General features: G+C 47.3%; 1 protein-coding gene across 11 annotated transcripts in view; it reads left to right on the top strand.

Moving 5' to 3' along the window:
- The window catches only part of LOC127068422 (CUGBP Elav-like family member 4), a 520,701-nt gene that overhangs the window by 66,653 nt on the left and 438,797 nt on the right, over positions 1 to 15,251 (top strand). For 3 of the 11 annotated variants that reach the window (XM_051004608.1, XM_051004609.1, XM_051004607.1), the window contains exon 1: positions 14,396 to 14,802. The exons of 4 other annotated variants lie outside the window; for them this stretch is intronic. In XM_051004608.1, coding sequence (XP_050860565.1) covers positions 14,484 to 14,802 — 319 coding nt within the window. In that variant the 5' untranslated portion in view covers positions 14,396 to 14,483. Of the gene's footprint in view, positions 1 to 14,393; positions 14,803 to 15,251 lie in introns of those variants that run through there. 4 more of the 11 variants (XM_051004606.1, XM_051004605.1, XM_051004610.1 and 1 more) reach the window with 3 other exon arrangements.

Genomic DNA, 15,251 nt, shown 5'->3' with positions numbered 1-15,251 from the left:
CGAAGCGCGTATAAAGCGGAGCAGTGATGTAAGAACCATCGTAGCGGACTCGACCCCGTCATTGAAACTCGTAAGCCTTCTCTATCGTCGCAAAGCCGCGTATTCGCATATGAATAATCGTGGTGGATGGGTAGTAAAGCAAAGAGAAAACACCGAGGATAGTCGTCGTTTGTATTCCTGGAAGATACTCTTACGAAGGATAATGGAGAGCCAAAGCATGAACGAGACGGGAAGGAAAAAACGAGAGGAAGATGGTACGCTAACGATCTCGCGTCTATTCTTGGCTCGTTCGAGAGAACTCTACCAATGGAAAAAGTTCTTCGTTCTTCCGCGACATTTCCAATTTCGATTGGCCCCGAACGCTTTTAAAGCTTTCGCACAGATTCGCATACATGCATAGGTACAGAGAAAAGAAAGAGTGTCAGAACTCGACGACAGTCGCGTTTGTATTATGCGTGAAAGCGACGCGTCTGTCTTGGCGCTTGTCGAGATATCGCCAGGCTCGAAACTCTTCTTTATCGATCTAGAGAGGCTGCTCTCGGCCCCCTTGTATTTCCAGTGGCGGTAGTACCATTATCTCCGGCGTCGATACGCTTTTAGGCCGAGAGATCTGGCGCCTTCCTCTTTAACGAGAAGAGAGATGGAACGAGCGAGAGAGGAAGTAGGAATCTTCGAAGAGGAGGAGAAAGAGGGAGAGGGGGAGAGAGAGAGAGAGAGAGAATGGAAAGAGAGACTGCCGGTCTCTCGGTCGTCGTCGTAGCCATCGTTGTCGTCATCGTCGTTGTCCACGTCCCGTGGGGTAGGTTGCTGTTTCTACTGCGCGTACATTTGTTATCTCTCCTTTCGAAACGCTTCGAGATGGAACGAGATGGAGCGAAGGCTGTTTCACGGTGGCAATGGTGGGGTCGGGACGAGGCGCGTTGCTTCGAATAAGAGACAGATCTATAGGAGCTGGAGTATGAGGAAGAAAAGGAAGCGCGAGCGAGCAAGACGCAGCGAGCAGAGGCAGGCAGGCAGGCAGGCAGGCAGGCAGGCAGGCAGGCAGGCAAGCAGGCAAGCAACGAAGCGTTACCTATAGTAGTAGTAGGCCGTAGCTGTATTGATCAAGACAAGGCGGGACGGCGGAGCCTCCTACGCCTCTATTTCCGTTGTTGCCCCTGTTCTTGCCTCCTCACGCCTACGAGAAAGCCCTAGCTCCCTCCATGATCCCCCGTTGCCTCGCCGCCACTTCTCCTTCTGCTACTTCTCTCTTTTCGAGCCTACCTCAATAAGCATCGAAGCTAGGAGCAAATCACCACCACCAGTCACCGACGCCATCACCGCTACCGCGCCACGATTTTCCACAGTGGGATATCGTCGGAAACCGCATCGAGTTCCTAGGATCCACTCATTTTCGGATCCATCCCCGCGGCGCTTGGCACCGAGTTAAATTACCGTCTTCTTATTCCACTTTATCTCTCTTTCTTTTTTTCCCCTCTTTTCTTTTCCCTTTCCTCCTCCTTTTTTCCTCCTCTCGATTCCTCGTCTCTATCTTTTTCTTACACGGGCCACACCCTTCGTTTGATCGCTTCATTCCACGGCATCGAGCTTGATGTTCTACGGCCGGATCAGATCACGAGGAACGACAGAGTTCTTTGGCTTTGTTGGCTCTGCTCTTGCGATACGAAAATCGTTTCTCGACTCGCTAGAACGCTCCGGGCGAATCGATTCGTCCTCCGCTAATGATCCGCGATCTTTGGAATTATTTCTCTATGTAGCCCTTCGGGCGATCGCGCCTTTGTCTTTTGTTACGATAAACGCTTACCCGGATAAAGGAGGCAATCGGGTTTGGTTATGTACTATTAAAAATATTCCTCGTTTATTACCACGGATCGCGCGTCTAGAAGAGATCCCGAAAAAAATATCGAACGACACGCTCGCGATAACGCGTTATCCGCCTTGCGATAAGGATTAGTAGTCGATATTTCGAGGGTATGCGCTAGAAATATGGTACATCGCTACGCGTTTCGATAAAAAGCATCGAATCGTGGAAAAACCGTATGCTCGTGTACGTAAACTAAGTACGAGCTAATATAGGAAAGCCACGGGTGCGGCGGTGGAAAGGGGGGAAAAGACGGCGTATATAGAGTGCGCCGTTCGGGCCGGTCACAGTCGGCGACTATTTTACGCTCAGCTGCTCCGTCGTATCTCATTTTTCCTCGAGCTCCTCCGAGCTTTTCCAAGACTTTCTAACCACGAGAAGGTTTCGGCTATATCTCAGAACACAGTTTTGCCTACTCAAGATGGCAGAGCGCGTGACAGCTGTTTCGTGAAACACGGTCTTTCTTTCCCTCTCTCCTTCTCCATCTCTCCTTCATTCTCTTCCATTCTCTTCCTAAAGAATCGTTTTTCAGTGCGTATTTCCTTGAATTTACAACCCGAAGAAAAATCTGTCACGTCGTAATTTCGAGTCGTTCCTACAAAAGGAAAAAAATTGTAACGAAATTCGAGGCGTGTATTTTTGCGAACCGGGAAAACGCATGACGGACCGCGCGAAATTATATTCTCGTATAGAGGGTGGCGCAGTCACAGAACCCCGACTAGATATTATCGTTAGTCCGTTCTACGGGCGAACGCGAATATCCGGGGACGAGTCCAATTTTTCTGTGGAAGTCACAGAAAATTTTGTTATCTCGCTCGATGTCGCACGAGCGACGAAACGACGGGGGAAAAATGTATACGCGCGTAGCACACGCACACGCACACGCATAAGGATACATACGCTCTCGTGCTCGGATGGAATTGTACGTACGAGGCGCGAACGAACGAGTTTACGTTTCACCCGTTGCGGATCGAGTAAATGTAGGGAAAGATGAGGGATTGCGGTTTTCAGGTCGGACAGAGAGCGACGAGTATGGCGAAGAGAGGAGGTGCAGGAGATGGCGGTAGCGGAGGAGGGAAAAAACTTGTGCGCCCTCCGCGTGTTGGACCGTGCGTGCTCGTTTACATACATAAAGTACGCGTATGTTTCTTTGTGAGCGCGTGGACGCGCGCGCGCGCGCCTCTTCTCCACCCTGGTATTATATTTATGCGATACATTACGTATTCGAGTAAATGACACGTGACTTGATTTACCGACACCGATGGCAACGGAATAAAACGCGACCGGATGGATACGCGCGATTTTGTCTACGACCCCGGCAAGGGGATACGTGTGTTCGTCTGTGCGCGAGTCGGATGGCGAGCGAGCGATTATAGTATTTGAATTTTAATAGGCCAGTTCCGTTGTTAATTAATCACTCTCTGTCTTTCGATATACTTTGTTTTTCTCTTTGGACATCATTAATTCACCTCGACACGAGCTTCGTTCGCTTTTCTCTTACCTCCTACTATCTCTCTGTCTCCATCTCTGCCTCGTATCTTTCTCCTCCCTCTTATTCATTCGTTTATCTTTCTCACTGCTCGGCTCGACGTAAAATTTCGCTCGTGTCACGTGCCGATGCTTCCGAAACGATAAAAGCTGACACTTCCGCTAATTGTTTCGTTAAAATTGCCATGCTTCTTCTTATTTACTTTTAGCAGCAACGAAAATACTTTCCTACTTATATACGTCCGTACATACATATATACACGCATTATATATATTTATATTCGTTATAGATTCGACGGGTATCAAAGGGCGTGGAAACAAAGCCGACGCACGGTCGATGATTAGAGCGGATTACAATCGAACGTTTCTATAAAAGGCCAACGTCGGAAGCGATCGCGTTTCGGATAATGATCGTGCATTAAATGCCTTACCTTTGTTGCCGGGCAGTTAGCTCGTGCGCAAGCACGAAAGAGAGAGCGAGAGAGAGAGAGAGAGAGAGAGAGAGAGAAATTGTTGTTGGTAATGCTCGTTACGTTGGCGCGATATCGCGCCGATACCGCGCGAATTGTAAAGTCATAGGAAATTGTAACGCGCTATAGGAGATAATATTGGCTGGCGCGTACTTTCCGAAGCCCGATAACGAAGCGATTTCAATAGAGCAAACTTATCTGTATTGCGCATGTACACGCGATATAACGTGAATTTAGAAATATTGTGTTCAGTCATAATTAATATTGCTTTAAGACTTTTCCTTTTTTTCCCTTTTTTAATAACAAAAAGGTACATCGTGCAAATAGTCGATCATAATCCGATCCGCACACAGCTGCCGGAAACGCGTATGTCTCCGAATCGATCGGCGAAAAGCCATCGAAAGGCAAGTCTTTGGCTAAGCTTCGTCGTCACGTTCGAAAAAAAAAAAAAACACGTAGCGAATCTCCCTTTTAATTCCCATTCGCCTTTCAACGAGTTGAGCTGCCGGTAGCTCGTCGAGAGAGAACACCGACGGCCTCGTCTAATTGATGTAGTTTTTATCGACTTACGCACGCCTCGAGCCGCGTTATTCATTCAGCCGCTTTACCCGTTAGCTCGGGAAGTTTGAAAGAAACCGCATCGTTTACCGACGCTCATGGTTACCTACTCTCTCTCTCTCTCTCTCTTTCTCTCTCTCTCTCAGTCTTTCTTTCCGTAACCCCACCCTAATTCTCACTCTTTCTGAATACTTTCTACTTAACTGAATCAATATCACGAACAACCGGTGGTGACCATGCCGACAATGGGACCCGCAGAGTCGTGTAGTCGTTAATGGCAACTCCAGGATACTTGTAAACTTAGAACGTACTCAGCGGTAAACGTCTGTTTTAGCGTAAAGAGGTAAAAGATCGGTGAAAGAATAGATTGCAAGAAGGTGCTTGCGGTGGCAGAGTTTCGTTGTTTCGCAAGACCGAGCCAAGGAGAGGAGGGCAGAGATAGCAAGATCGAAGAAACTCCTTAAGAAGAGTAGACCGCTTCTTTGCGATCTAGACAAATGCACTCCAGTTGTTTTCCTCGGCTCGTTCCGTTCGGTCTTTATCAAATCTTCTTTCTCGGCCTCGGAAGAGCCAAGCGGGGAGGCTTTCCGCGGTTGAAGGAAACCACCTGATAAGGTCCCACCTTATCCTTTTATCTTTCCCTTCTCTCGTTTTACCTTCTCGCGAACGCTCGATGAAAAAAGGACGAAGGACGAGGTACGGTGAATCACGATAAATACTTTCCACCGCATCGCAAGACACGGAAAGAGTCGAGTGGAGGAAAGAAGAGAGCGTTGAAAGACGAAGAAGCGCGAGAAAGAAAGAGAGCGTAAGTATCGTTGTGGGCTTCTCTCTCTCTCTCTCTCTCTCTTTCGCTCTCTCCTCTCTCTCCCTCTCTTTTCAGTAGAACCAAAAGTTTCCAAGCTGAAGTAACGTCGAGTAGTTTCGTCGATCGAGAGTCTTCCGCTCTTCCCCTTGCCGTGCTTCCTCCGAAAGAAATTTTCTCGTTGCTAGGTGAACTCGATCTTTTCTTTGTTAGCACGGTGAAAGATTTGCTTTTTCCACCCATCGAGGAAAAGTGGATGATGTTAAAAATTCGTCTATGAGAGAACAATTTTTTTCCTCTCTTCCTTCCACTCAACGGTTCCGTTTTACTATTTTGTTTCTCACGAAACTAATTCAGAACTGTTTGAAATAAAGGAGTTTCCGGTGGACATTTTAAACGTTACGAAGTAGAATCCTTTATTCCGTGCATTCATCGATCGCGTTTTAAAAAGTTCCAACGATTAAATGGCCATTGACGTTGGAAAAGTAAATCCGTATTCTTTTTTTTTTTACAAAGTATATTCAACAGAGAAAAATCTACGGAGTCGATATTCGCCTGTCGAGGATACTTCTCTTTAAGAGGGTATCCTTGCGTGAGAAATCCGAAAAAGAGTCGAACGCCTTACGTCGGTAAAAGAAGAGCGAAAGAGGAGGGTGGTTCGAGGTGGAAAGTAGCGTCGGAAAGGGTGGATGGAGACGTCCCAAAGGAAGGGTATGGAATATCACCCGAGTTCAATCCCTACCCACGCTGTCGCCTCTGAGCGCAGCTGCCGTACTTTTAATATTGTTCTAGCAGACTTAAAATATGAGATTGCCCCACAACTCGGTTCTCGCTGCCGGTTTCGAGCTTCGTTCGTCCTTCGTACGAATTCTCCTTATAAAAGGGTGAACGAAAGACGAAGAGAGAGAGAGAGAGAGAGAGAGATACTTCGTGTAATCTACTCGCATAATAGCCTCGAAAGCCTTTCCCTCTTTCTTCGTAACTGCGAGAAATTACGTAAGCGCAATAATTACCATTTACCGGTGAAACTTTAGCCGGAAGTCTCCTTATTAAACCAAGACTCTCATTTATCTTCTATAAAAATGTCGGATGTCGAGCAGCCGCTCATTCTTCGTTTCTAGCAATACCACCGGTAACTTATTTCTCCTAGAAAGAAGAAAAATGGATAACGTAACTTGGCCGGTTATTCACGATTATAGAAAAAACAAGTAGAGGAATCGAGAACGATCGACATATAAGTTTCGCGTATAAATATATCATATGGTGCCTATTTTCTTCGGTAAAAAGTTTTCGTCTGGAGACTCGAGGTGGAGAGTGGTATAAATATATATATATATACACACATCATGGGACTATATATAAAATATCGTAGGACGGAGCTAGCGATTTTGAGACAGAAAATGAAGGAAAGGGACGAAAGTACGCGCGCACGACATTACGACGCTTGTTTGCTTTTCGATACGTTCGTCGAGCGTCGTTTGTCGTAATTGTTTACCCAATTTGCCTTGGCGCGTGGCACGACTCCATCACTCTCGAGGCGAATGTTATTCCGCGGAGTAGTCAGCCACAGTGTATATATATCGGGTATTCATCGGATTTCCGGCGTGGATTTGTTTGCTCGCAAAGTTTCGCCGCAGTACATCAACGTTACTACCGGAACAACGTAGTGCGATTCAGCTGTTGCGAAACCCTTCGTCCGCAACTTCGTAAACACGATTCTGCGCAACCCTGGCCTAAGGGTGAAAGAAGTATCATCCTTTCCTCGTAAAGAGGTCATACTTAAAGAACATTTAAGCTTGACAAATGATCAATGGACGAAACGATGAAACATTTTACATGTTTTTCGATTTCTCCTTTCGCTCGTACTAATCTTTAGATATTCATCGACGTGTGTCGAGTGGCTTGTCTCCGTCGGACGTAAGGCAAAACTGATAATAATTCAAGCAGCTACATGAACGTTGGAAGTCTGGGAGCCCACGACCCTTGAGTCAACGTACCATCATCGAATATTAATCTCGCGCCAAAGGTATTCGATATCGATCCTGTCGTGCGATGGGTGCGAGGCGGCAAAGGGGCGGGGGGTGGGTAGCGTGCAGAGGAGGAGAGCCAGCAGAGAGTTATATCGATGTCGAAGCTTCTGGTATTTAAACAGGCTCATCTCTGCTCGCGACAAGAGAGCCGAGGATCTCTCGATAAAACGCGCCACACGAAATATTCCGTGTTGAAGGCACAAACGAAATGCAAATGGGGCCGGGCTATGCGTCGCAGACGTTTGGCAACACTGTTTGGGTTTCGTCCGAAGGGTGGCTCTGCCAGTTGTAGGGTATGCGCGAGATAGGCAGAGTAGGAGAGAAAGTGTGAGAGAATGAGAGAGGGAGAGAGAGAACGAGCTTGGGTCGTTGTACCGCGTTCCGTCCGTCAACACCTCGCCTCTGCCCCTCCCAGCCAGGCGAAACTATAAAACACACGTGACACACCTCGCACTATCCTTCTACCACCCCACTTCGGTGCACCACCGCGTTATATCTAACTCAGACTGTTCGCATACGAACGATATCCATACCCTTGCTACTTTCTCACTTTCGTCTTTCTCTTTCGCAGCATCCAAGTTTCTTAAAAAGGCATTCCAATTGTCGTTGATCATTGTTTTTTTTTTTTTTTAATCTTTGCTCGCTGTCGTTCTCCTTGCAATGATTCTTTAAGGTCGGTCGAATCGGCCCGCAGTGGTCACCGCCATCGACGTCAAATTCGCAGGATAATTATAAGTTGGATGATCTCTTTGGACGGGAGAGTGAAAAGGGGGGAGTGTATGCGAGGCGAGAGGCGGAAGGGGAAAGTGGAGGTTGGTCAAGCCCATCCGTGGTCGAACTACTTTCATATTTGAAGGTGTTACCGAGTGTATATATATGGGCCGTTGCACAGCCGAATAAATGATGGGTTTATGGTAATGCTCGCCTAGCGAGGGGTCGCTCTACCGTGCACAGGAATGCTCGTTTGTGTAGAACGGCTCGATGGCACACGGAGCCACGTATACATCGAAAGGGCAACGCTACAGAAAATGGAGGGTGCGTGTTTTGCACCTCGTGTAAATCCCCGTGTCTCGGCGTATTTGTCGTTTAATTTAGACATTTCCTACCCGTGCCCGTACGCCTGCCATGTGGGTCATCGCGTTCCACTCATTGCACAAACAACTCGTAAAGTTCAACGGGAAGTCCTAATTCAAAGACGTCCCTACGTTATCTCTCTTGCCTTTTAATTCGCTAGGACATCAATCCAAGTAGTACGTGCACACCCTTGTCATCTCGGTCGATTCGTTTTCGTGCCAAAGGGAAGATTCCCGGCGGCTGTTCGTCCGATCATCGGCGGCTCGTGGACTACGTCGAGACGTCGAATTGGATTTAGACGATCTTAGAACGAGCAAAGCATATCGAGGGGGCCCACTGAGGAAACAACGCCGAGGAACCACCGAATGGTAAACGGTGTACATAGGAAAGCGCGGTGGCACAATCAGGCTTGATGCCAAACAGTTCTAGCCACTCCCAACCGGTTCCACCCGTGGGATTGGTTGGCAATTACAAGATGCGCGATAATCCGCAGACTTGGCAGCAAACGCCACTTGCGTTAAGCCACCTAGATTAACACTTACCTAGACGTTACTCTTGACTTTGCCCATTTCTCTCGTTTTCCTCGCGGTCCAACTTGTCGTGACTTTCGGCGATATTAATGACGAACGGGTAGCTTTAAGCGTAAGAAACCTTTGTCGAAGAATAATGGTCGACGATGTATATAGACCGACGAAGAATTCTTGTACGATATATTAAGAATTTCCTGTTCGCCGTATCATGCTAATAGTACGCTCAATTTGTTACATTTTCTTCTTTTTTTTCCTCCCTCTTCCCCCTCCCCCTCCCATGAAACGTCTTAATCTTTGACGTATCTTATCGCGAGTTCAACGAGTTCGCCGCGGAAGCGATAAATCCTAAGATTTTACGTGTCGGGCTATTCAATTTTCTTCCAGTAGCGAAAGACAAAAGCTCAAATTGAAAGAGAAATGCGAGACACGAAAGTATCGCGTGAGGGAATGACTCGGAACGCCGAATATCTAGTTTTCGCGGATAATCAAGTTTCGATGTTCACTCGCGTGTCCGACCGTGTCTCGGAATGTACTTTAATCTTCTTTTACGGAGTTAGTTTACAAGTATTTTTGAGCGTCACCTCCGTTTCGTAGCGTTGGGAGAAAATTGTAAAGACGTTGTTCCCTGTTCGTTACGAGCCGCCACGAAAAGAAGAGCCACGCGAGAAAGAAGTTTACGACCACGAACTTGCGGCGAGCTTTTAGAAAGATGCTTCGGGGATCGATAGATACGCTTTCAAGCGTTATTTAATCGCGTCTACGTTTTTCGAAGAACGTTGAATCATTCGGACGGCGAAAGTACGTTTTTCGGTCTTCGTTCGTACGTGCTTAATAATATCGCAGTAGAATTAGATCGCGGTGACTCGAAGCATTATCATGCGAGCGATCTTGGCGAAGTCGCAGACTTTCGGTGAAGAACTCGACGTAACTCTGGTAAAACGGGTCGGGAGGGGACTGTCGGGGGATTAGAGTCGCTCTGCCAAAAGTCTCTGAATCTTGCGGGCTATGCCGGCCGACCCTCGGCCGCAGAAGTTAGATTTATGCCGCGAAACCCTTGGAATTACCGAATCGAGGATTTATACTTCTCCTTTTTTTCTGGCTTCCACTCGCGTCCCGGAGCTTCGCGCGGAGGGGCCTAGACCGGTCTAACGATTTTATTCCGACACCATTTCCATCGTAAAGAGAATATCGTCTCGAATATCGTCGTATCGAGAGCCTATGAAATTATTTTTAATTGTCTCGTACTCTCACGCACACGGACACTTTGCAAAGTTCCGAAGGTTTCGTGTAGCCAACACGAAATTACAGCTCAATCTCTTCTACTTGTTGTCGAGCGCGGAGACGGCAAGGGTAGTCCACGGAAGACTCGCACGATATCGCAAGTAGAGATAGCATGCGAGTCGACTATTAGATCGATGTTGCAACCGATGAGGGAGTCATAATCGTTAGGGCTATTTCCTAGTCCGCGCGTAGCTTCGAAAGACCGGAGAGAAACGTCGAAGGAGCGAGGAGAGAGAAAGCGATCGCCACCCGAAACTCGAGCGCCAATCCCTTTCCAATTACAAATTTCTAGGTACCCCTTTCGTTCATCGATCTTCCTTCTCCAGCGCGCGGTTCAACTCGGAAACTATTGCGTTACACGTAATCTGTGCTCGGTGACGTTGCACCGCGTTGGGCCCACAGACAGCCAGTCAGTTCAATATCCATCCCAGCGGAAAGCAGATAGCAGATTGTCACGTGTATCCTTATAAATCGTGGCCTCGCTCTTCTCCAAGTTCGCGTCCCGTGAAATCGGTCGAACGTCTATCGACTTTGTTCCGAGTCCGAACGATCGGCCGATCCGACTTAACGAATTACGATTTCCCGTCCGTTCGTGATCTCCGCGTCTCTGACCTACGCCTCTGACCTACGTAATCGTCCCTCGTAGCTGAATCATTTCCTGTGCCAGCGAGAAAAAGGATAAAAAGAAAAGACAAGGTGAAAAGCGCTTTAGCTTCGAAATCACTTCGCCGAGTGACGAACGACACTACTGTTTCCCCCTCCCTCCCGTCCTCCTCTTTCTCTCCTTGGATCACCGTTATTATTCTCGCGATCCATTGTAGGGAGAAGCAGAAGCGGTAATCGATGACGGTGAAAAGTACTCGATAACGAGAGAGAAACAATGCTTTCCGTCCTCGGCGTACACCGCCGTTAAAGCATTCGACATAAGCGAACGAAGAATCGATGTCGTCGAGCGTACTTATTATTAAGCGGCAAGAGAGAAGAAAAACCGAGACGATACTAACGCGAGGCAAAAGCTGAGACAGCTACGTACCTTGGCCGTGCGTTTTAATTAATTTTCTTGGCAACGTGATTAACGGATTTATCCCGGCCAGTTTGAGCTTTATCCGGCGTTTTCCTCGGTAGTCGCACCGAAATTAATAATAGAAGAGAGAGGTACGGTAAAGATTAAAGGCTTGGTGCGTTGAACGAAACAACGTCGTAAAGAAGTAGTACGGCTAGCAACCCCAAGGAAGATCCATCGATTCTCTATTCCAAAGGTTTCCCTGTTTAGCCGAGGCCCCTCTTAATCTCTCCGTTAACCGTAAAATTATTCGTCACGGACGAACACCCTCTAAACGCATTAACTCCTGGCAAGAAGCGAAAGCTCGTTGGTCCGAGCTAGCTTTTTCTTTCTCTCTCTATCTCTTTCTCGTCTGTCTCGCTTGCACGCTCTTGGTACGACTTCCACGCTGACTGACGCGTTTCCTCGTCCGCAGGAAACGTTTACGACCAATTCACGACGACCGTGTTCCAAGAGACCTTAAAGTTCAGCACGCACGTAAGCTGCTCGTCGAAGCGTAGTTAAAAGGGTGTGCCCCGTGACTCTCGGAAACGGTGACTTAAATTGCAAGTCTCTGCGTTGACGTACGTAACTCGTCCTTTCGGTCGAGAGTACGAAATTGCGTTTACGTCGACGTGGAGACTATTTTTAACGCGTTGAATACCGTAGCGGTCAGAGGTTAGCGGAGCAGCGGCAGGAGGCATTATACAGGCCCTGGCAACCGGAAATTTCTAGCGCGTGGGAGATTAGAGAACGAACGAAGGACTCGTAGAAAATCGAAAATCGACGAGAGTGGTGTGGGGGGCTGGTGGATTAGACCGGAGCGAGCAAACGGAAGAGCCGAGGTTGTTACGTGGATATGTAGTAGGTACGTGTCGTGAGCTCTCTTCCCATGTCGCCAGTCCTAATTTATGCGCATGCACACCTAATTAAAACGGGGTCACGAATAGTACTCGCTTTTGGACACCTGCGTTATCGTTATCGCAGACTCTTGTAGAGTTTTTCTATCTCGGTTCGTTCGGCTTCGAATTTGCTCTCGAATTCTTTTATCGTTCTTTCATTCTTTTCCCTTTTTTCTTTTCTCTTTTTATACACGTATATACGTTCTCTTTACAGACACACACACACACACACATATGTATATAAAATGAAATTGCTCGAGTGAATATTTCTTTCATCGTTGTACGTACTTGTTATCGTACTCCACTACTCGCGCACAAGGATAGAATCGTGCGGTGAAATCAAAGTCGAAAATTAAAAGCCTCGGATTCGTTTTTTCGGCTCCTGTTCCGTCTCTCTTTTTATTTAACGCGGTGGGCGTCAAAAGTGATCGGCGGTAACTACGAGGGAGTGGAGAAAAGATCCAAGGGTGTTAACGGTCGGAGATTTGAAAGGATAAGCGCGAAGACCGCGAATCCGAACGAACGAGCAAGCGCGAGTGAGTTTGCGAGCTTTACTTTGACCGGATTTTAGTGTGCCGTACACGAGGATTTGCGAGGGCGCGTAAACTTTAAAGGTACGCGGCATCACTGTGCGCGCTCTCTCTCTCTCCCCCTCTCTCTCTACTCTTTTCCATCCAGAAACACGCTATATATCTTTGGGTGCGCGTGCGCGGTCCCGGCTTTCCATCGGTGCGAAACGTACGTTCCGTGTGTAATTAATTTCAAACCAAGAGGGTGCTCCCTAGAACCCCGGGCTCTTTGAAATGGCACGTAAAACGAGCTAACGAATACCCATGTCGCGTTTTTACTATTTCTCTCGCGTTCGAAATTCTTGGATAATTTGATCGAAACGTTCCTTCAAGAAAGAAAGAACGAAGCCAGACGGAATTAGATAAAGATGTAGCGAAGCGAACGAAAGATACGGGGAGGAATGAGAGTTAAAGAGAGAACGAGGAGAGATAGAGCCACGGCTCAAGTTCGATCGGCAAAGTGCAAAGTGTAGCGCCGTCGTGGGAAAGATAGAGCACGTGCGATGCGCTAACGAGATACAGTCATTAGACGTATTTACTTTACGAGGGTGGTGAAGCTTTCGGAGCGTGCCAGGAGGGGTGAGAGCGGCCCTGATGGGCAAAAATTCAATAGACCTCCACGTGATAGAACACGGCTCGCTGGTACTGTTAAACGGTCCTCAACCCACCTAATGCTTCGCCGCTTATAACGGGCCTCAAGACGAAGGTGGGAAGTAGAAGGAGATCGGACAGCCAGATATTATATAAGTTTTATAACCGAGAGCACCGTCCTCTCTCTCTCTCCACTACCCTTCTCTATCGCGCAACCTTCTCGCGAAATGTGCCGCTCCCCCGTCCGTCAGAAATGTTATTGTTTCCGACGTAAAACGAGACATAACTCCTCTTTCCTTTCTTTGTCGACTCGGTCAATCGAAAATCGAGGATATCGAGTTTCTGCTCGATGATACCCTTTACGGAAGACCAAGCTTCCACCACCTTTGGCTAGTTACGCTAAATACGTTTGGGTCGCGTTATCTCTATCGATACTCGAGCTTTCGAACCATTTCCTCTTTCCTATAGAGCTTTAATTCGCTCGTAATTCCGGCTATTACTTTTTATTTTTTTCTCCTTTTTTCTTGTTTCTCTTTTCTCTTTTCTTTTTCTTCATTCCCTTTCGACGACCAACGAAATCCCCGATCGAATCGTTTTCTTTCTTAAAAAGGTCCAACTTTTCCACGTTTACGTTCGACTGGTGTTACGTCGTCGTTGTCACGTTCGGGTAAACGTTAAGAACTACTTTCGCTCGATTTCATCGGTATAGCCGACGTGCTGTCTGGGAAAAGTTTGAAACCGATGAGGCTCGAGAGGAGATAGCGCGGAGGAGAACGGGAGAAAGAGAGAAATGAGAGAAAGAAAGCGGAAATAAAACACGTCGGCTATGACTCGATTTCGAGGGCCCTCGCAGTAACATCCGGAAGTTATTCTAAGCGATTTTGTTGGCTTTAAAGGCGAGTTAAAGTAATTTTCAATTTTATAGGCTGGCGCGCCAAACTTTTCGATCGCTTTTCCTCGAGAACGTGGAACCCGCTTCGAAAGCGCTTTCCATTCGCTTGATTTTTTTTCTCGGTACTTCGCAGTTTCGCTCCTTTGACGAGCACATAACCGCGTAATCGTGAGTGAGTAATTTCAGAACGGAATAAAGAGAAAAAGTGAGGGTGCGGGAGCGGAAGAGGGATGGAGAGAGAAGGGCGTGGGGATGTGGTGTGGTAGGAGGAGGGGGGGTGAGAGGCGGAGAGAAAGAGAGAAAAATCTCGACGACTCGCGGAATACCTACTAGAGCAAGCGCGGAACTTGTTGCTGCTAGCCGAGTTCCGCAATATACCGAAGGAATTCGATGGTTTATTGGCTTTCCCTTGGACGTGGTGGAACAACGAACGGAAGAGAAAGAGAACGAATGGAGGAGGAGGACGAAGAGAGGAATAAAAGGGGAGGAAAGAAAAGGATAGGAAAGGGGAGAAAAGTCGGTAACTATAGACCGCGGCGTCGGCTTGTTTATGGGAGTGCCGATGCGCACCATCTGCTGAAAAAGACTTGTTGTTCTAAATGTGAACACCCAGTGTGGACCAAGCACGGTGTGTACGGACCAGTTGGCACAACGAAATCGTCGATCGTATCTCACTTCATTCTTACGTTCCAGTCTGGAGGAGAAGAAGGTATTCCTTCTTCTTTCTTTACTCTTTTTCTTATCTCTTTTTCGTTCCCTCGATTTTAAAAGAGTCAACTATATTTTTATAAAAATGATTCATTCCGTACGAACGATTTTTTTTTATAAATGTCCAACAGGTGTTTCACGAACGTTAGCGAAGCTAATCTTCTTCGAGAACAAAGAGAACGTAAGAAGGAAAAACAAAGAACGATAATGCGATTTTTGCGACTCGCAGACGATAACTTGTAAGTCTTGCATGGTCGACAAGCTCGCGTCTAAGTTTTAACGCGATGAAAGAGGATTTACGAGTAGCGATGAAATCGGCGTCGTTCGTCAGGGATGACGTCGATCGGTGGTCCTATCGAAGCCATAGTAACAATTAAGCGCATTAAAATACACGTCGTGCCGAAAGAAGGTTGTAGCACCGGGAAGAACGGTCGATGTTCCGAACGGACA

The sequence above is a fragment of the Vespula vulgaris genome, chromosome 13, assembly GCF_905475345.1.
Source record: "Vespula vulgaris chromosome 13, iyVesVulg1.1, whole genome shotgun sequence".
NCBI classification, from domain to species: Eukaryota; Metazoa; Arthropoda; class Insecta; order Hymenoptera; family Vespidae; genus Vespula; species Vespula vulgaris.
This window is presented reverse-complemented; position numbering and strand designations above follow the sequence as displayed.